This window comes from Eptesicus fuscus, chromosome 21 (genome assembly GCF_027574615.1).
Source record: "Eptesicus fuscus isolate TK198812 chromosome 21, DD_ASM_mEF_20220401, whole genome shotgun sequence".
Lineage (NCBI taxonomy): Eukaryota > Metazoa > Chordata > Mammalia > Chiroptera > Vespertilionidae > Eptesicus > Eptesicus fuscus.
This window is the reverse complement of record NC_072493.1, coordinates 3460065-3482864: the sequence shown is the minus strand read 5'-3', so window position 1 is coordinate 3482864 and position 22800 is coordinate 3460065. Positions and strand designations below refer to the sequence as shown.

General features: G+C 45.2%; 1 protein-coding gene across 1 annotated transcript in view; it reads right to left on the bottom strand.

The window, feature by feature from the left end:
• Window positions 1-12081: 12081 nt before the first annotated feature.
• Window positions 12082-22800, bottom strand: part of TOX3 (TOX high mobility group box family member 3) — a 104092-nt gene continuing 93373 nt past the window's right edge. Inside the window, exons 5-7 of the mRNA XM_008152339.3 lie at window positions 19476-19703; window positions 17224-17304; window positions 12082-12816 (exon numbers count right to left, since the gene is read on the bottom strand). Coding sequence (XP_008150561.2) covers window positions 12082-12816; window positions 17224-17304; window positions 19476-19703 — 1044 coding nt within the window. The remainder of the gene's footprint in view (window positions 12817-17223; window positions 17305-19475; window positions 19704-22800) is intronic.

Below are 22800 nucleotides of genomic sequence, written 5' to 3'. Positions count from 1 at the left end.
CAGTGGATTAGACTCAGTTTACTGAAGCAAGTGTCTGGGAGTGATACTTGGAAGATATAGGCCAGGGCGATGGGGGATATTCTGCTTCTACTTGTAAGATCCCATCGAATGGGACAACATGCCAGGCGTGTCATTAAAAAATGGGTTCGATAGGTTTGAGGGGACTTGCAAACCCTTGTGCACACAAGTGGGTGAAAGACGGCTTAAGAGGTGCAAAGTTTCTGCGTGTTGGGCTCTGAATGCATTGCTTCTCTGTAACCTTCCTAGCCTTGCCCTGCTCATTAAAAATCAGAAATCAGATTGGACAAGTGACTGCAATGTACTTGTTCCAGGTAAAGGAAGTCAAAAGTCTTAAAGGGCAAGTGACTTTCTCTTGTTGTTGGATTTGTACTGGGTCATCCTACTCTCTCACATTCTGTCTTCCATCCAAGACTTAAAACACCATCACCTTTCACAGTCCATCATCCTCACAGGGTGTGGGATGTCCCTCTTTGCCCAGAGTGAGACTATATATGCTCAGTCTACTTTTCCATGTGCCCACAATCTATCACAGCCCTCACCGAACTGTTTGTCATTACCCTTGTCTATAATTGCTTGGATCTCCTTGTTTCAGCCCTTGCTGCCCTAGAGTCTATTCTCAACCCAGAAGCCAGAATGATGTGTTTCAAATAGAAGTCCGATTGTGTCTTCCTGCTGCCCAACATACTTAATCCCTCTCTCACTCAAAGTAAAAACCCAGATCCTAGTAATGGCCTAGAAGATCTTATACCAATGGCTCTCACGTGAACGGGAAATTAACACAATCTAGGGAGGCTTAAAACAAACACGAAACAGTATCTCTGCTACACCCCAAACCGTAGACCAATCACTGGAGCTGTTCTTTATTTTTTAAAGGTTCCCCAGGTGATTCTTTTTTCTATGATTATTATGGCAAGTTTTGAACTTAGACAAAATAACACATTGACCTCCGTATACCCATAACCCACCCCCCACACCTCTCAACACACGGCCAACACTGTTCCCTCCGCACCCCCATCCACTGTCCACATCATGCACTGCTCTGCAGCAAATCCCAAACAGCATCTCATCCCAACCATAAATAGTTCAGTATGGAGCTGGGAAAGTTAAGGAACTTTAAAAAAAAAAAAAAAACACAACACAACCACAATAGTATCAACCTAAGGACAGAAATGAACAGCTATTGTGATCCACTGTAACGATGAAGAACCACCACCCGCCACAGCCTGCCTCCCCACTTTCCCCTTGGACCTCATCTGCCTTCTCCCACGCCCGTTCCCCGCCAGTCACACTGGCTTCCCACAGTGTCCCCAACACACTGGCTACCTTGAGCCTTGGCACACACCGTTCTCTCTGGCTGGATGCTCACATGGCCACACAGCTCCTTCCCTCGCCCACTGTCACTCCCAGTGACCTCTTCTTGGCGACTGTGCTCAAACCTGTAGCTCAACACTGTCCCTACCCCCCTTTCCTACTTCTTTTTATCCATTTCACTTTAGTGGGTACCCAGATACTCACAGAATTAATAAAACCATATCCCCATCAGAATATAACTCTATGAAAGAGAAGGTGCCACATAAATATTTGCTGAATAAATGCAAGTGATTGACTCAACATGATTATTATTAATATTATCCCTACATGTGAGCCAGTGAGATAAAGCATAGGAGGTCAAATTAATAAGTACTCTATTTCATAAAGCTCAGAGAAAAATTAAAAAATTTGTAAACAAAAAAAGTGGGAATGGCTAATAAGTAATACATTCACAGTGAGCTCTTAATAAAAGCTAGGGTGTAGGAAATAAAATCCTAACCTCTACCCAGCAGAAAGAACAACTGTTCTCCTTTATTAACAGTTCCTTGGGTTGTTTGTACCATAGCGTAAGCCAAGTTGGTCAAAAGGGGTATCATCATTCATTCAGTCATAAAGAAAGAGTTGTGTCCAACTGGTGTGGTTCAGTGGTTGAGCGTCAACCTATGAACCACGAGATCATGGTTCGATTCCCGGTCAGGGCACATGCCCGGGTTGTGGGCTTGATCCCCAGTGTGGGGTGTGTAGGAGGCAGCTGATCTATGATTCTCTCTCATGTTTGATGTTTCTATCTCTCTCTCCCTCTCCCTTCCTCTCTCTGAAATCAATAAAAACGAATTTTTTTAAAAAAGAAACAGTTGCAATATACTGGTCAAAGTGTGTGCATACATTTTTGGGGAAACCCTCTATAATGATAGTTGTCTGTAGATTGACTCATCCCACCCAGAAACATTAAATTTAAAATAAGCATCGTTTCCCTGTGCCAACTGCCACAAGTTGACCCAACAGAACATTCCTTTGCTGGCTTGGAGAAAGTTGAAAAAAAGTGGGTCCTTTCCCTCTCTCTTTGATTAGCTGCTAAAACATTGTTATCCATGTCCACCTGCTCATTTGCATGGCCTTGTGCCATTGGCTCTTGAAGTCTGCTGGGTGAGTAGAAGATGTACTTGCCAATGGAGCTAAGCAAGGACAACTGGTCTACCTAACATACAAGAAGCAGAACCTGGCCTTGTACGCTTGCAATGTTGCCAAAGCCTCCAGTAAGTTTGTAAACACCATAAACCATATTACGATGTTCACAGCATATGTCTCTTATTGTTGAGAATTCTTGTGCGAGTAGGAGTGGAATCTACTCCTTCAAATATTTTTTATACAATAGTTATGGCATCCAATTATACAATAGTAATTGTGAATAATTATACCAAACCCCAGTCTGTTTTATGACGACTTCGCACGCTGAGCTCATAGACTCTATATAAACACCATCTGCATCAGACATAAAACTCTGGGTTGTTCTCAGAACACAGGCTTTGACAAAATGGAGCTTATTTGTTCTGGGGCTGAGCTGTTTCATGGCTGATGCTGAGCCCCCAAATCGCACGAGTCCAGGGATCTCCTCCTTTGCCAGCTGTGTTCTGGCTTCTTGGACTTGAGGCCTAGTTACCTGTGTGCTCAGGTGCATAGCAGGAATCAGGGACCACGTGGCCAGACCTCAGAAACACTTCTGCAGAGCGTTAGTTTAGCGCTGAGAAGGTGGAATGGCTCTGCTGAGTTCTGTTCATTTGCTCTATGTGCAGCAATGACTTCAGCGTCTGAACTTGGCCAAGAGTGGAGCCTCCTGAACTTCCTTTGGTTATATGCTCCGGAGGTGTGTGGGTCCCAGGCTTTTCCTCCAGAAAACGCCACAGGAAGGTTTCTCATTGATGAGATCTCTCACTTATGTAAAAGGTTTTAACAATTAAAGAGAAGAGCAACTTGCCCAGCCCATGTTGCTCAGTGGTTGAGTGTCGACCTATGAACCAGGAGGTCACAGTTCGATTCCTGACCAGGACACATGCCTGGGTTGCAGGCTCAATCCCCAGTAGGGGGCATGCAGGAGGCAGCCAATCAATGATTCTCTCTCATCATTGATGTTTCTGTGTCTCTCTCCACTCCCTTTTTCTCTGAAATCAATAAAAATATTTAAAAAAAAAAAAAAAAGAGAGAAGAGCAACTTAAAAAAAGATCACTGATCTCTAAGTTTGGGGTTCAAGAATTTAAACCTCTATACACAATTATCTAAATTATTCAAGAATCTGACCTTCCCAATATGAACACAGTACATATTTTGTCCCCAACAGACAAATAAATTCTTCTTCAGCAAGAAACACACTTGCCTACAAATAAATAGAAACTTCCTCAGAGGAATGAAGCCAACCCAAGAGAGAAAATGGGTGTCCATTCTAAAAGGGCATTCCGTTTTGACTGGTTGCTTGTGTCTAGCAGCTGGTTGAGCCCAAGAAGCACATTTTGGGGATTTTGAAGATCTAGAGGCAAGTATCATTGCCAACCTTTCAGTATATTTAAATCTTGAAGATTTCCCCGACAATAGTCCCAAATCTCCTGGCTAACCAAGATTTTAGGATATAAACTATGAGAAGACACACTTTTTTTTTTTTTTGTAAGAAATTGCTACCTCCAAATAACATAGGCAACAATGAGTTGTTTTCTACATGCAAAAGGATCATGCATCTACTCCACGGAATTACGTCCTACTTCCCAAAGAACTAGAGCTGTGCTGGCATTTGTTGGGCCAAAGTATTCTGATCATTATAAAGTCGCACACTAGGAATGCCAGCATTTGGGCACAATTTATAAAAATGTTATTATGGAGAAAATGGTGCCATTCTTTCCAGGTAACTGTCCAAACAGCCAAATGGATGTCTTAATTTGGCATCCAGAAAAAGCCCACCAGAGGCCAGACTCTATGGAGGTAATTTCCTCCCATGCCATTATTTGTCCCCTGGGAGTTCACATACTCAATACCAATGATAGAGGAGAGGAGTACGCAGGGGCAGAAAGGGTGAGGGTGGACCGGCAGGCCTGAATGATCTGGACTAAGATCTTGCATCAACTTCGCAAATGACCAATTAAGACAGGTTTCGAACATGGCATCATTTTCCCTCGTTGTGTCAAACTGAAAATTCAGGCCCTCTCTACATGTCACAGGGATGACATATAACGAGGAATGGTACCAAAAGAATCCTAATTGGTAATATATCCTCAGATGCAAGGAAACTGGCCAGAAACCGAAAGTAGGCCCCACGAGTCTGAAAATAAACCTGAGACCTGGATCGCAAATTAACCACGACTCTGTTGACTCTCGATAAGTCACTCAAGCACCATGACAAGGATTCGTTCATTAGAATGCTCAGGCCTGGTGCTCTGGGTGAATATGTTAGAATTGCTATTCATTTCTATTCAGTCTTAGCAAGTGACTCTTTGCAAGGGAGCTTCAGTGGTCTGCTCATTTGAAGTCAAGACAAGCCCAACCAGCGTGGCTCAGTGGTTGAGTTTCAACCTATGAACCAGAAGGTCACGGTTTGATTTCCAGTCAGGGCACATGCCCAGGTTGTGTGCCCAGTAGGGGGCATGCAGGAGGCAGCTAATCAATGATTCTCTCTCATCATTGATGATTCTGTCTCCCTCTCCCTTCCTCCCTCTGAAATCAATAAAAACATATTCTAAAAATAATAAGAAAGTCAAGACAATAATAAAATCTTGTGCACAGAGGATGAAGGATTGGAGGTCCTCACCGCTGTATTTCCTTTGACAGGTGGCCACCGTGGAAGCACACAGCCCCCTTAGCAAGGGGGTGTGGCCTTGGACATGGAGTGGGACCTCAGGAAGCCGGCCCAGGGCGGCTCCTGCGTAATCCCTCAGGGCAGTGGTCGGCATACCAAACCGCGGCTCTCGAGCCACATGCGGCTCTGTGGCCCCTTGAGTGTTCTAACGCCACTTCTTCAAAATATAGACTCGCCCAGGCCGAAAACTGACCTCTGCGCATGGGCCACGAAGTTTCAATCGCACTGTACGTGCGCGCCCGCACGTGGTATTTTGTGGAAGAGCCACACTCAAGGGGCCAAAGAGCCGCATGTGGCTCCCGAGCCGCGGTTTGCTGACCACTGCCTTAGGAGATGCATCCCCCATCCTGTCACCGATTCCCCATCCTCAATGTGGATTGACCGGACTCCTTAATTAATGCCAAGGAGGTGCACCTACCTGGCGCTCATCCATCCCGATCTTCCTGCAAACCTGCTTTTACTTTAAAAAACAAAAACAAAAAACATGTGAGCACTATTACACTTGGGCACTTTTGTGGCACCTCCAGTCCTACGAGTTGAACACAAGTCAGAGCTGTTTGCCCGAACACACATAATCACAGAGAGGCCTTGTCAGAGGAGCTGCCGGCTGGCAAGTGTTCACGCCGAAAGGAAGTGCCATGTGGCATTCCGCCCCATTGGAGACGCGGGCGAGTGGCCTTCGCTGGGTTCAGCGCCTGGCCGGCCACGAGGAAAACATGGATTAATGATCGTCTTCGCCCTTGCAATGGGCTGCTGTCCTCTCTGCATGTGTAGCACCTACCTCTCTCACACACGTATTTATTGAGACGTCCTGTATACAAACACAGGACAGACGTCATGCTTTCAAATACACGGGTATGTCATACATATGCCAATTTAAGGTCGATGATGTCCCAGGAGACCTAGAATGAGAAGCGTTCCCTTCCAGTTCTGACGGCGCCTCTCCTCAACAAAGAGATACTGGAGCCAGTCTCCATGCTCTCGGTGCCTCAGTTTCCCAATGTGTCCCAGGAGGTGAACTCCTGCCCGATCTCGCGCGGAACCGAGTGAGGGTATCTGCAGAAAACGGCCTGTGAAGAGGACAGAGCACGACACAGACGCGAGGGATAATGAGGTGTTTCACAAAAGAGCATATTCCTTTGCTGAGACATATGCGTGAGCATCTGCGCCCACGTTTCCTGCCTCTGAAGGTTCTTCTTTGAAAGGAAATTGAGACCATAGCCAACACGCCTGCCTGTGCCGCCTGAGGTTCCACTCCGCAGCAAAGCCAGGCTTCTTTCATCACCATCAAGCACCGAGAGGTACTTTCCGCCAGCGGTGAGCAGAGCTTCCCTCGCACCGCAGCAACACACAGAACCATCTCCCTCGCCGTGCGAACGGGAGGATGAGGCTTGCTTTACGGCTGGCACCCGAAAGGGCCTGGATCCGGCTTTGTCGGTGGCCTGTTCTTGCACCACGGCGATGGGAGCGGTGAGAGAGAGAGAGAGAGAGAGAGAGAGAGAGAGAGAGAGAGAGAGAGAGAGAGAGAGAGCATGAAGCCAAAGCTGTAGTTATGCCTGTGAATCATGAAAATCTATATTTTCTTCTTTTTTTCATCTTCACCTGAGGATATTTTTCCATTGATTTTTAGAGAGAGAGTGGAAGGGAGAGAGACAGAGAGAGAGAAAAACATCCATATGAGAGAGACACATCGATGGGTTCCCTTTGAGTCTGCAACCCAGGCACATGCCCTTGACAGGAATCGAGTCCGGGACCTTTCCGTCCACAGTCTGAGGCTCTTTCCACTGAGCCAAACCAGCGAGGGCCAGAGGTACATTTTCAAATGAGAATCTTGTTCCCTTTCTTCTGTCAGCCTGCAGTGCCCAGGGAGCCTCCCTTGTTGGAGGAAGTTAAAGTCCTCTGTGCAGTCACTCACCCTGGTCGACTCGCTACGTTCTCTACCGGTGTCCGATGGTGCCCGTACTTTCAACGTGAGTATTTTCTCTCCTGCTCTGCTCGTCTGGAGACAGTTCCTAGATCTACCAAGAGAGGATTTCCTCGCCTGCTGAAGTCCTACCCACCCTTCAGGGCACATCAACAGGCCAGGAAGTCCATGCAACTTCCCCCAACACTCCTACACTCCTACCCAACTGCAATCTCTTCCCTTTCCAAATACATTTTAATTTTCTCAAATTATATTCACACACACACACACACACACACACACACACACACAACCACCTCCCATCTGTTCTCTGTCTTTTGTTGGCACACGAATCATTTTGTCTGGTGGGTACATGTCCCCACTGCAATAAAAAAAAAAATTAAGGCTCCTTAAGGTCAGGAGGGCTCGTGCTATTATTTTTTGAGCTTCCACGTTGGAAAATTTCAAACATACACAGAGTAAACTGAAGGCCTTGTTTATGTTTGCACCTCCGTTGGTACCGATCACCACGTTTCGCGTGTAGCAGAAGTAAACGTAAGGAATTAGGGCCTCAGGCACATGGCGCTGCCTACGTATCTAACACCAGGCTTCCGGGATGATTAAGCTTTTCCCCAGCCACACACGAGCAACACAACCACACACACACACATACACACACCTGTAGGATCACAATCAACCAGAGTCAAACCCATTCACTGGCTAGTGTCTGTCCTCGAGGCTACTACTTCAGCTAGTCGGCAACACTCACTACAGTTCAAGGAATGAGGAGAAACAGGTAGCGTTGGTATTTTCTAAGAAGATTCTAATCTGGTCTGTGTATGTGTGTGGTGTTGCCAGTAAGGCACATTTCTTATAAACGTGCATTATTGGGTGGATAAACTCCACAAAGGTGAGGGCTTGCTACATCTCAGAATTCATTTTTACCTTCATGGAGATGTGCTCACCTTCCTAACACCTCAGCCTTAGACTCTGAAAGTCTACAATCTTAGACTTTTCAAAATATATTTTTTTATTGACTTGATTGGGGTGACATTGGTTAATAAACTTGACTTGGGATGTGAACACACAATACAATATACGGATGATGTAGTACAGAATTATGCCCCTGAAACCTACATAATTTTATATTAGCCACTTTGCCTACTTAGTCTAGTAAGTTTTGTTATTTGTGTGTGTGTATGTGTGTGTGTGTGTGTGTGTGTGTGTGTGTGTGCCTGTGTGTGTCTACTTCGGAAAAAAATGAAATCCTCAAAGCAAACCAGGAATTCTAGAGTGAGAGACTGCACGCCCAAGCTGTGTCATATCCAATTAACTCAGATTGCCTGGATTATTCGGTCAGCGCATGGAAGATCAATAAATATGGGGGAAACCACCCCGCTCCCCACTTTCCCATCCGAAGCTGGTGGGTCTGCGGCGGATCATGCTCCTGTGATGTGTGCGCCGCGGCCCAGGCAGGCAGGTGGTGCACAGACACCATTCAAACTTGGCCTATTCAATCGCAACCCCTCTAACTCCCCATTCATGCATAGCAAAACACCATCTGGTCCTATTTTGCCTCCAGCAATCACAGCTGACCAAAAAAACGATAATAACAGCTGTTGTGAAACAAAAGCCAAACAAAGACAGTGGAGAGGTGGTTGGGGGGGAGGAGGGAAGGTTAGATTGAAGTCCAGTGCTGAGGGAAAAAAAAGCTCCATGAAGTGAGAAAGGGGAGAGAGACCATTCAGACATCTGAAGCCCCCTGAATGCACGCGGCAGAGGACTTCTGCTCACACTTGAGCTAGGAATCCATTTGTCTCGAAAGCCTTCAAACTCCCGTCAGGTGGTAATCTACCGCAGAAATGATGCCGCAACAAAGGCATTGAGGCTTTTGTTCTTGGGAGTCAGGAACTAATGACCCCGTGTCAGCTACAAAGGAAAACTCCGTAGGTTATTCCATCATACGGCATACAGGTTAATGCAAGAACGAGAACATGTTTAGCCAGAGTAATAAAATTATGTGCCCACGGCAGGGGGACAGAGAAGAAAAGGCATGTGATGGAGGTGGAGGGGGTGGGAGGGCCTTGTTAATGATTGTGGACACGTAAGGGGGAAGGCTTGAAGGCCATTGGGGTGCCCCACTAATCAGCTTCCACATTTCTCAGGCCTACTTTTCAGCACCCTGATTTATTTCTGACCTGTAACCACCACTAAAAGTACACCAAGTTCTTAATTTCCAGGTACCAGGAACACATGTACAAATTGAAATCCAAGTTGATTCACCATATTCTTAGTGAGTCCTGAGAAAAAGAATTTGGTCCCAAGTCTGGGGGAAATTCTTTTCATGATTCAAGCCTTCGGGCGTTTTATAACATATAGTTTTGCCTGATGATTAATTTTTGAAACTGGAGGAACGGAACTATGTTTTCCCCCCTTGACATTGACCATCAGTGGCTTAGCAGCATTTAATCAAATGTGATAAAACCCAAGATTTAGAAAGTCATTTAATAGATGTTACAACACCTGCTTCTAACTGCAAACAGTCGAACACAGACTTCACTTGCAATTAAGCCTTATCACTAGTGACATTTCTTCCCCCCAGCAATACTTCATGGGTTTTCAAAATGACAATTACAGAACTAATACACAATTACTGTCACATGGAGTCTAGCAATTAATTCTGAAGACATTTGTCTAAAGGTTTCACAACAGAATATAAAATGGCTCTTATTGTTCTGTAACGTTCGTCTGGATCCACAGAAAACCTTTCCCCCGTTGGTTCTGCTTCTGATGGATCTGATGCGAGCAGATCCCTCCCATGTGGGGTACAGCTGCCCCCTCGTAGATGTGATGAGGCACCGTCCGCAACCTGCACGGTGAGACCTGTCAGCGCAGGCATCTTAGGAAAAGCTTCCATTTAGACATACATTTCTCTACAGCAAGAAATCTATAAATTTATAATTAGAATCTCTTGCTGTTCAATATTTGTACATTCTACAGAGGACGAGAGGATTATGAAATATTAAAAGGCGGATTCATTATTCATAGCCCACAACATACAGTAAATATTCTTTGAGATGCAACAACTTTGAAGCATCCAGAGTCCATTATTTTTTGAGTGCCTCGCACTCGCTAACTATGGACCCGACTACTCACGCCCTCGTTTGGTTGTGTGTGTTTTTTCCCCTCCAGATGAGAGTCTGGTCAGGCTTGACACTTGCTGTTTTTAATTTTCATTTTATCATAAGCAGGGGAAGACTGTTGCCAGTGGTAATTTGCAATTTTTATCAAGACCTCTTCATTATAGCTTCTGACACAACAGATGCTGTAATTAATCATGCAAGACAACTGGGGATCGTGGTCACAGTGTTCTCCAAGAGGAGCCATCAGGAGCGAGGAGAGGGGGGACGGCGTGGGCACGGAAATCCTGATTTTGGCTTAAGAATGAGCATGGGTTTTAAGAGCAATCACCACACCAGGCCAGCTCGCTCGCGCCCCCTCAGAGAAGACGCGTGCTTTTTCCTCTCTACTTACCTTCCAGGCTTGCCCCTTCACAAAAAGATCACCCCAAACTATTTCCAAAGTATTTTCTGTTGCTTTGTTTTTATCAGGGGCCCTGGTTTGGGGCCAGGCCATCCACACCCTTAGCTCTGACATCCCATTTCCAACTGAAAAGGGAAGATGATCTTGAGCCCCAACACAAGTTGGTGTGTGTGGCCTACTCCCCACTCCGACACGTATTCAAGGAACCAAAAGTGAAACGTGACAGATCATTTTATTTGAAAAGTGAACAGTTTCCGGGTTGTTGCATCAAAATACAGCCCACAGTCTTTACTGAAATGTGTTTATTCTATAGCAAGATAAAAGCATTTTTTGTTTTAGTTAAGCAAAATACAAACAACTCAATGGCTGCTATCGTAACTCATAAAAAAGTATAAAACAGCGTAAAAACACAATAAGCAACGTAGCAATGGATGGTTTGTGTCACCAGTGTTTACGTTAAAGCCTCATTTATGAAAACTTTACAACACATGATAGGAAAACGTACAACTTGGAAAGAAAATATTTACATTGATTATTCAGATGCGGTGCGCCTGTTAAATATTCTACCGGTATTACATCATAATAAAAACTCTCGCTTTTTTTTTCTTTAAATCTTAACTTTTGTAATAACTGCTTTCATTTAAGTTCATTTCCCTTTTAAAAATACAGTGTTTTTATTTTTCGAAACTTGTCACTCAAAACACAGAATATAATATTCACATTCTTTTCCTCTAATTGGAATGGATATAATGGGCTAACAGTGGTCATTAGATATTGTTCGATTTGGAGAAGTCGTGGGTAAAAAGTGGAAATGAGTCAATAACTGAATCTAATCGCTTGTTTTTTTGTCTTTTTCTGGTGATATTTAGGAAAAAAAAATAAGACCTTTGGCAAAAGTCTGTGATTTACATTATTATTTTCTCATGACAAAAAAAATGCCATCGACTATTCATGTCATACAAATGTTTGTATGACACGGGACTCTTCCTATTCAGGTAGTTACAACTGTGCTTTTCATTTTGGGGGTTTCATGAGTCCCCGTAGCCTGGAAGTGCGGTTTAGTCACTTATCGGGAGGCCTGAGGCCATGTCCTGCGACTCAGAGAGGCCCCATGTCGTCCTCGGTAGGTCCCAGGATTCATGAAACGGTTTGATTCACATATCGTAGGTAGAGCCTGAATAAATTAAGAAAAGGCATCACATCAAAGAGCACAGCTTTTCTTGTTGAAAACCCAAGTGGTTTTCGAGTCAGCTAGAGGAGGATGCTCAGCTACGCTGTGGTTCTTATTGCCTATCTAATAGACACTTCAGAGGACCGTGGGATCTGCGACGCCTGTCTGCAGGGCCAACACCGACTGCCGAGTCTCCGCCGTGGGATGGAGGAGTCTCCGCCGCGGGGACAGTGGACCCTCCGCCGGCCTCCGCGCGCCCATCCATCCGCCTGCCTGCCGCTCGCTGCGCGTCTTCAGAAAATACTGACCTGCGGTAACACTGGAGTCTGTGTCTGGGACTGTATCTGCGACTGGTGCTGCGGCTGGGAGGCCGGCTGGGGGCTCCCGATGGCGGGGACGGGGGACGTCATCTGAGGGGCGCTGCCGGGCGAGTGCTGGCGCGGCGAAGGCTGCGACGGGTGCTGCATGTGCTGCAGCTGCTGTTGGAGCTGCAGCTGCTGTTGGAGCTGCTGCTGCAGCTGCTGCTGGCTGAGCTGCTGCTGGAGCTGCTGCTGGCTGAGCTGCTGCTGCAGGTGCTGCTGGAAGTGCTGCTGCTGCATCTGCTGCTGGAGCTGCTGGTGCATCTGCTGCAGCTGCAGCTGCTGCTGCTGGGTCTGCTGCTGCTGGAGCTGCTGCAGCTGCTGCTGCTGCGGGGTCTGCACGGACGGGCTCACCTGCGTGGCGGACGCCGAGCCCACCAGGCTCGCGCCCAGGGAGCTGATCAGCGGCGCCCCAAGGTTCGACGGCATGTTGGCCGCAATGGTGACCGCCGTGACGATCTGGCTCATGGGCAGTCTCATGGGCAAGGGCTTGGGAGCGATGGAGCGAGGGAGCGACTGTTGCTGCAGGGTCTGGGGCGCGGCCGCCGCCGACACCGCTCCGTGCGGAGGCAGCGGAGGGTTGAGGAGGAGGGAGGATGTCAGATTGGTGGACGCCAGGGTCTGCTGGACGGAACGAATGGTCTGGGCTTCCGCCGATTCTGCGGCCGCCTGCATTCCGGGAGGGAAAGCCCCAAGTATGAAAATGCATGCGTAGTTAACACAGGTAAGCATTTTTTTCAGGATGGCCACCATGATGCATGCTTCCCCGTCCCCAAGCCCTTTGCCGGGTGGCTTTTTAGCTCGTCCCCGGGATAGAATCAAATTTCCCACCTCTTGACTGGGGCCGGCCTTGTGCCTCTGCTCTGCTGGCCGGAATGTGGTGGGAGCGAGGTGTCACTGGGCCTTGTACCCTTCCACACACACCACCTCTCAGAACTGCCACTGCCAAGTGCGTGAGGACACGTGCATGACCCAGGTACCCTGCTCAAGAGCCCGCCAACTGCCTGCCACCTATGGGAATGAGTCCATTGCCCCTCACTCCTGACCTCCACACGCATTGCAGACAGATGAGCAGATCTAGCTAATCCTGCCCACCATGCCCTCAATCTGAAGAACTAACCAGCTAACTGGCACTCTCTGAGATCAACCCTTATCTTTTTAAGTCTTGGCCTTGGACCTGCTTGTTATGCAGCTATACTGTAGTGATAGATGACTGACACACATATTGAAGAGCAATGATTCTTCAGCATTTAAGTCGGCACTAACCTCTCCACCCAATACTAACATAGAGTACAGACTGCCTGAGCACCAATCTACCTCTATGACTTAGGATCTCTGTTTTTGGGGCAAATTAATTCATCTGGTTGTTCCTCAGTTTCCTTGTCTATAAAATGGGGTTGTATATCTGCCTTGTGTAGAGGTCATGAGAATGAATTCACTCGTGTGAGGCATTTTAGAACAGTGCCTGGCCCACAGGAAGCATTGAGTAAATGTTAGCAGCTTTTACTAACAACCACAGCTACTGGAAAACACCAAAGCCATGTATGTGCATGATTACTGTATAACAGTGCTCACCTGGACATAAGAACAACATAACTGAATTCCTTAGAGGTACTACATTGAAGTACTTTACAATGTGAGAAATGGTTTATTTTACCAAGTATTTGCAAGGAGTTCCAGAATTTACCAAAGCAGCCATAGATGAGGGAAGAATGTTTAAAACTCATGTGACTGAATAACCTGTTATAAACAACCCATCTGGGGCTCAGCCTAGAGAGAAACTAGCTATTATATCCTGTACCAAAAACACAGAATTACTGCCTCAAACATATATATTTTACTGATGCAACAGGGATTAGAGTGATTCCTCCTAAAGACTACATTTCCTCCTTATCTTCACAGAACTAGGAGGTTTGGGAGAAAGGGTAGTGGGGTCACCATGGAGCCATTGAGCTGATACCCACTCTCTTTAAATGACTTTGAATATCTACTTCTGCATTTTTATCACTCGGATTTATAAAATCTACTATTAGAAGGAACCTGAGAAGTGACCTTACAGATACAGACTAGCGATTTTCAACCTTTTTCATCTCCCAAAACTATTACTAAGAGTCGCGGCACACCAAAAACTACAGTTTTTGCTGATCTGACAAAAAAAAAAGGGATAATTTTGATTCATTCACATTGGATGGCTATTACTGTGTTGGCTGTCATTTTTCCTTCCTTTCGTTTTTTTTGTTGTTGTTCGTCCTCACTTGAGGATATTTTTTCCAAGGATTTTTTTTTAGAGAGTGGAAGGGAGGGAGGCGGAGAGACAAAGAGAGAGAGAGACATCAATGTGAGAGAGACACATTGACAGGTTGCCTCTTGCACATGCCCCGGTTGGGGCCAGGGATTGAGCCTGTAACCGAGGTACGTGCTGTTGACCAGAATCAAATCCACGCCCCCTCAGTCTGCAGGCTGATGCTCTAAACACTGCGCAACCCAACTAGGGCTGTTGTCATTTTTTTTATTTGACAGTCTAAGAGAAAAGAGGTTGGTACCCCTGAATAAAAGCCAAGTATTGCGTGTTTTAAAAATTCTTACGGCACACTGGTTGAAAATCGCTGATATAGTCACTCGGTGTAGGAAAAGCCATCGCTGATGGCGTCTGTGTGAATACATGGTATCACTGAACAGTAAGCCTCCATTAATGTCCTGGCTGTTGTGAAAACTGAAAGTGACAGTAGTCACATCATAAGAGGGTGAGTCCTGGCTCCGAAGGTAGAGACACAAGTTATATGCACATATGACGCCACCCTCCGTGTCATGGCTCAGGGGGAGGCTGAAATCATGCTCCCCATAACCTCACTCCTTGGATGAGTTCTATGTAAGACTCGGAGATGAAACTCCGGCCTCCGTCACATGATGGTCTTCACATTTGAAGACTGACATCATCTGCGTCCCTGTGTCTTTCTATGACTTGAACATGACTTGGTTTTCAGTCCTCATCATCAGCGTTTGAGGCCACCCTCTGGGGGGCCTTCAACAATCGCCATTCCTCTTTAAATCGTGGGGTCCCCAAAACAGAACCAGTTCTTCAGGGGCGGGCTGATCACTACACTGTACAATGAGACGCTGCTTCCTGTGAGATCAGCATATTAGCCCGTTTCACACGTGCGGTCCAGGTTGAAGTTATTCTGAACTTACACCTCGAGGACTATTGTAGCCACCCGCCAGGTCTCTGAATGTAAATTTAGGAAGCCCTTAAACCGCACTGACTTGAGGAAGCTATACACCAATAAACAATATTTTAGATTGATTCTTTTAACATCCCATCTGATTGACTTTTCGGAGTCACTGAATCTCATTAAAATATATATTTCTGAAGCTAATTTCTAGCATCCAATGTGTCACATTTAACGTTTCCCTTGTAAGCCAGCCGCAGAGTTGATGAGCCCAAGCATGGCTGCGATTTCCTCAGTGCCTTTGAGTTAGTTACTGGCTCTTGGCTGAAATCCACCTACGGTCAGTGACTCATGCTCTAAACCACAAAGATCACCTCTCCCTGCTTCTGGGTGAGTGAGTGAATAAATGACCCACTGAGGGAGGAAGTGCGTGCACATCCTTACTCTACTCACTTCTCTCCTCCTAATGAGCCATGGACTGACCTCAATTCTGAATAGCAATGGCCCATATTCAGTTGTTTTCTGCCAATGACAAATCTGAGGCCAGAATAGGTACTAGCTTGCTTGCTTTTTTAAATAATGATTTATTGTTAAAAGTATTACATATGTCCCCCTTTTACCCCATTGATCCCCTCTAGCCCGCCCCCACCCCCCTCGCCCCAGGCCTTCACCACCTTATTGTGTGGGTTCATATGCACATAAGGTCTTTGGTTGATCTCTTCCCACTCCCCCATCCTCCCCCGCGTTTCCTCTAAGATTCCGCACTCTGTTCCATGCGTCTATCTCTCTGGATCCACTCCGCTCATCAGTTTATTTTGTTGCTTAGATTCCGCACATGAGTGAGATCATGTGGGCATCCTATCTTTCAATGTGTGTCTTCCAGAGTCTCAGAAAAAGGTTTTGCTAGTGACCTAAAGACTGCTTTTTCACCTTCTAACGAAGTGGAAAGTGTCCCACCAGCGGCCCAAGGCAGGAGGACTTCTCTTGCTCTGATTCTGAGCAGCTGAGCATGATAGATTTTAACATAAAGGAGAACTCGGAAGAGAAAAACAGGATATACCCTTTCAAATAGCCTTGCAGCCTACCACGCCCTGAGGCCCTACGTGGGACTGTAGGCAAAAACAATGACAAGGAAATGGAATCTCTGCTTGCCAGGGGACATACATCAAGATAAAAACCCTTAGCTCAATTTAATCTCCCCAAAGCCTCTCTAAATTCTAGGGGGGCCTGAAGACAAAGTTAATTAAATGTTAAAATAATATAATGTAATAGCTCAGGCTCCTTTTGGATCAAGGTAATAATAATCTAGAGTGACATTTGCTTTGGGATGTTGGTGCATTTTATAATACATCAGGGTCCATTGTATACTCGATGTATAATACATAGACATGTCTTTATTTTTTAGTACCGGGAGCGTAATTTTATTTTAAATAGTCATGAGGTTTATTTATTTATATGATATGGAACAGTCTGGTAAAAAAATGCAGCCTCCCCTCTTGCAATAATGAAGTCATTGGCGGATTTATGACATGATGTCCCACAATGCAAGACAGACATGCCTCCCAGCTTAAACACAGGGCATGGGCACACAGCTCCGTCTCTGACTTCAATGAAAGACTAAGAGGCTATTTAAAATTTGTTTAAATAGCTTCACCACGCATCGAGAGACCAGTGAATCCTTTGGCAACCATTTTGATTTAGCAGCTGAAATTACTTCCACTTATCATATTTTTCATGCCATCATGCCAGGAATCCTTAATGGAAACAAATAAATGCGTGAGTTGTTCAAGAGGCTTTTTCGGTCAAATCTGAGGCAAGTTGCATTTATGTGTTCAATGCTGGGGGGGCGGGGGGGCGGGGGAAGAAGAGATGCTGTTTTCCACCTTGTACCTCTCAGAGATCGGCTTACCTTAGACACGAGGCTGGCCCTGTATGCGGCCAGCGCCTTCAGGTACTCCTTCTTGGCAGCTTCCGTTTTCCTTTTATACACCTGTCGAAAGGCCACATTTAGCACCACCCGTTCTGAACCACGAAATACCTGTTGTACAGTTTAGGTCACAATGTGACCTAATCACATAACACATAAAAAGCTGGTCTCCCTGGCTTTGATCAATATACACACACACACACACACACACACACACCTCAAAACAAAACCCAGCCATCCTCACTGGAACACAATTTTGATGTTTACTGTGGGAAATGAGAAAAAGATATTTCAGGGTATAGTGTAGATTTTTTTAGAGTAACAGTGAAGGATCTCATACGAAGGCAGTAAATAAGGAAGTAAGAAGAATAACATTTGCTGCAAATGGTTAAAATTATAAAAAGTAACGAGTTTTCTGGGCCAGTGTGGCTCAGTGGTTGATAGTTGACCTATGAACCAGTAGGTCACGGTTCAATTCCTGGTCACATGCCCAGGTTGTGGGGGTTGAGTAGGGGGCATGCAGGAGACAGCCAATCAATGATTCTCTCTCATCATTGATGTTTCTATCTCTCTCTCCCTCTCCCTTCCTCTCTGAAATCAATAAATGTATATTTAAAAAACAAAACAAAACATCATCACTAGGTAGAGTGTGTGAAGACAGAAAGGATAGAGGCCTTGGACCTTGTTTTTCTTTTACAGAGAAGAAAAGCCGTACATAGTAAAAGTGGGGAGATTTCCATTAGTGAGATGTATGAGTTACATAAACACTTCCCAGCATATTACATAAGATCTGGGCTTCTTTTTCTAACAATGACCTGATGGCTAAGTATTAGACCAAAGCTTATCTTTCTCCCCAGAGTTGAAAAGTTGGATGAAGCCGTTAGCCAGACCCTTCAGGTTACATGTCTGGGGTAGAAAATCAGTCTGCCACACACTGCAAACACACAGGCAACTTCTGTAGTCACACCCTCCCAACAAAACCAGCTGGTAAAAATGATATCATGATTTGTCAAGAAAGGAAAAAAATCAAGGGTTTTCCACTCTCCAACACTGAAACAATTAGTCTATGTTCTTACGAATAGGGGTCTATTCTTCAAGTTAACTCCTATTAATGGTCATTGGAGTTTCACGCAAGGAGCCAGGGGAGGACTGACCCTCAGGGATGCCTTTCTTTTCTGCACTGTGTGGAGGAGTTGCAGGGAGGAGGAGAAGAGACCAGGCCCTAAGGAAGTATCTCCCACCAGCCTGGCTAATCTCCCAATACCTCTCACACTGCCGAGCTTTCAAATGAACCTGGCAAAACATTTCAAATGCCTGGGAAAATAATGAGACATGCAGGGACGGCTTCAAAGTTTGAAAACCCACTAGGACAGCATGAGAGTGCAGAAAGATGATCACAGAAAAGGCAAGTGGGATGGACCCCGTGGCTTTGTGGTGCCCTTTTGGAACAAAGGGGGTAAACAGTCCACATTGTTTAAAGTGAAGAGATTATCATCAAAGGTTTATGCTTGCAGGGTACTGCCTGGATTTCCTCCAACTCTCCTCTGAATGGGTTCAGATCACGCATCTTTATAGGAACTGAGGAATCCATATAACCGGAGAATGGGTTGTGTTCATATATTCGTGTGTGTGTGTGTGTGTGTGTGTGTGTGTGTGTGTGTTTTCCATTCCATAGCTTAGAAAGGATTTTGTGGGAAGTGATCATATTTAATGAACATATTCACTCAGAAAAGATATTGCCCTGGCGGTGCAGCTCAGTTGGTTGGAGCATCATTGTCCGATGCACCAAAAGGTTCCTGGTTCAATTCCCAGTCAGGGCACATGCAAAGGTTACAGGCCTGGTCTCTGGTAGAGGGTGTGCAGGAGGCAGCCAATTGATGTTACGCAATCACATCGATGTTTCTCTCTCTCCCACTCCCTTCCTCTTTCTCTAAAAATCAATAAAAAGTATTATTTAAAAAAAAAAAAAAAGATGTAAGGAGCCCTGGCTAGGTGGCTCAGTTGGTTGGAGCATCGTCCTATATACCAATAGGTTGCGGGTTCGATCCCTGGTTGGGGCATGTACAGGAGGCAACTAGTTGATGTTTGCTCTCTCTCTCCCCCCTCCCCTCTCTAAAATCAATAAAAATTAAAAATAAAAACATCCTCAGGTGAGGATTTAAAAAAAAAATAAAGATGTAAGGACCACCCCGGCCACTTTTTAGTCGTGTGGCCACCACGGAGCTCTGTCTTACCTGCTTTTGTTCCTCTCCCAGGCTGTCCCACATGGACGCCACGATTTTTGAGACCTCTCCAAAGGTGGCGTTGGGGTTTTGGCCTTTAATGGCAGCCTGTGTGTCCCTGAAAAACAGGGCATATGCGGACACTGGCTTCTGGGGCTCGTTGGGATCCTTCTTTTTCTTTTTCTTTGGCGTCTTGGGCTTCTTGCCAGAATCTGGAGCCGCTCTTTTCTCCCCAATGGCCTGCAAAGCACGAAGAAAATTCACTGCCTGGAATGTCTTTGCAGCAAGACCTACTCGGGTCCACAATTGCTCTTTTAAGGTTTGGGGAAGCATCGTCCACAGATGAACCCCCCGGCAGAGCGGGGGCGGGGCGGATTTGCTTAGCATTCACTGGACAGCAGGGATTAGCATTTAGAACCTTGATTAATGAGATCTAGAGGTATCTTCAATCTAGTTACAACATATGCTCTAATTAGCAGTTATGAGTAATGAAAAAGGGCCCTCCATACCAGGCAATGCTCTCTCTCTCTCTACACACACACACACACACACACACACACACACACACACATGAGAGGCTACACATGTATACATAAACAGAACATTTCACTTTTTCAGGGGTTTTAAAAGTAAACCTAAATAACATTCAGGATGTCAATCCTATTCAGATATTTTAAATGAGGCCCCTTGCCATAGTCACATGCCATATGTAGGATGGGTCTGAATTGTGTGTTTTTTGTTGTTGTTGTTATTGTTGTTTTTTTGAGGCTGATTTTTTATTTTGCCAGAGTGTTACTTTATTAATGGGCCTCCGGAAACTCAACTACAAATTAGCTGCAACCCCTAAGATTGTACAATAAGCGTAAGGTCATCTTTATTTTCTAAAACAATAACTTTCTAAAGAAGAGGAGAATGAGAAATGCATGTCAAAACTCCTTTAATGGGAGATAGAAAGGAAATGGATACCCTTCACAGAATTAACAACCTGTGATAGAGCAATAGTTGATCTTAAACTCACCAAGGCTAAAAAGAAGACCAAGAAGAAGATTTTTATTATATACTAGAAGTCTGGTGCATGGATTCGTGCACTAGTGGGGTCCTTCGGCCTGGCTTGTACCCTCTCGCAATCTGAGACCGCTCGGGGATGTCAGATAACCAGTTTCAGCCCGATCCCCACAGGCCTGATCCCCACAGGCCTGATCCCCACAGGAGGGAGCCCAATCCCAGAAGGCCAGATCCAGACAGGAGAGAGCCTGATCCTATGCGTTGAGCATCTGTCCCCTGGTGGTCAGTGCACGTCATAGTGACCGGTTGACCGGTCATTTGGTTGCTTAGGCTTTTTTATATATAGATGGTAAATAAGCTTGCCCAGAATAATACTGCTATACAGATGCTCACACAGATTCACAATATGAGCTCCTAGAAATGATACAGATACAGCCCTACAACCATGTAAACCACGGATTTCCAGATTCCCCTGCTACCACCACCTAATTCCAAATATTCTATACTCATCAGACAAGCAGGGGAAATGATGGATCAACCTTGTTTCATCCCCTTAGATTATCATGTGACTACCCTGCGGATCATTTTGCAGCTACTTCCTCAAGAATGCGGAAATGTTTGACCCAACCTTGTCTTAAAAGCCAGCCTGGGGCAAGATCAGCAGAGATAGATTCAAGCTAACAAACAGATTGGCTTTTCAGGGCCCTGAATCTTAAACCTTAATTCAGATTTTCCAAGAGTATCATTACTTTCTGAATGAGAGGCATTTGGAACTTAATCCAACCACTAAAATTCTTGGGGAGGAAACTGGGTAAGTAGCATGTCTTTGAGAGCATGGAACTCCCAAGCCATTGGGAAATCGCTAATCTACTTCCAGGTGAACTTACTGTTGGCACTATTTGAGAGGTAACAACATCCACGCTTTGTACAAGCACCGCACATACTTCCGATGGTGTTAAGCCATATTTCACCTTTCCCCCAAAAGGCAGCTCGGATAACTCACACAATTAACCCAGCAAAAGTTTATAGGCCTCATAGTCTTTTTTTCTAAATTCTCAGAATAAGTGAGACTTGTTTAGCTCTAGTTAATGAATCTGAACTTGCAAAGGAGTCAGATGCCTTTTAGACAGAACTTCAATTAAAGCCAAGTTTTCCTTTAATGAAAAAATATTACTTTAGCCACTATATATATATATATATATATATATATATATATATATATATATTTCTAATTGAGTCAGGCATCTATATTCTTTTCCTGGGGGGGGGGGGGGGGGGGGGGGGGGGATGTAGCATTGTTTGCGCCAACAATAATACTCTGGCCAATGGCAAGATTTAATTAATTTCCAGGGCAGCTTTTTCCAAATAAGAGGCATCTAATTTCATTCTTTGAAAAACAACATTCAAATGTTGACAATTTTTGGCATCTTTCTTGGATAAACTTGACTTGCCCTGATTGCCATTCCCTTTTTAAGAACAAACGAGAAATGAAGAATCTCACCCATTTAAATAAAAGCTCAGAATGAACTCTCCTAAAGAAACTTTTTTGTAGTTGATTCAAAAGGGTTGAGAAAGGTGAAGAAAGAGCTTTATCCCAAAGGCATAATCAACGATAAAATTAATCTTCCTTTCCCAGCTAAGTTACTTAAAATGGAAACTGGATTTTTTTTTTCCTTGTCTTTACATAAAACATAGACAGTCACTTAAAATGGAGCAAGCTTAGGAGTCACAGAAAAATTTCTCTGGAGGCAAAACAATTTCAGTCTGGCACGGAGGTAAGTATGAACATCAGTAGAAACAGGAGTGAAGTGAAAGGTATCCATTTGGCTTATGTAATGACCATCGATCACTCAGCTGGACCCTGACACCCTTTGGTTTCTTGCATCATTATTTCTGACTTCACCTCACTGAAGTCCTGTGTGAGCAGAGACCGTTAGTGCATTTGCCTGCCCTGTGTTCAGTGGGTGCTAACAGGATGCCATCGACCAAGCCCTCCCTCTTGAAATCCCTACAACAGGACTCTACCCGCACCCTGTTCTCATCCTCTCCGTCTTCTCTAACTTCTCTTCTTCCATTTGCTACTTACAAATAAATGAGGCACTGGGTTCTGGCCTTGACTTGCTCCTTGGACACTTGTAGGAATTCTTGATTACTCCCATGTCTTCATGTTTATGTGCTGAGGGGCCCAAGTCCCCAGTTGCACTTCCAATGAGCTGAGTTGTAGACTCAACGATAAGCGTCTCAAGTTCAACCCATCACATGCCAAACTCTCACCTTCCCCATCAGGGGGAAAAAATAACTCTCCTGAGTTTCTGGGGTGATCCTCTCATTT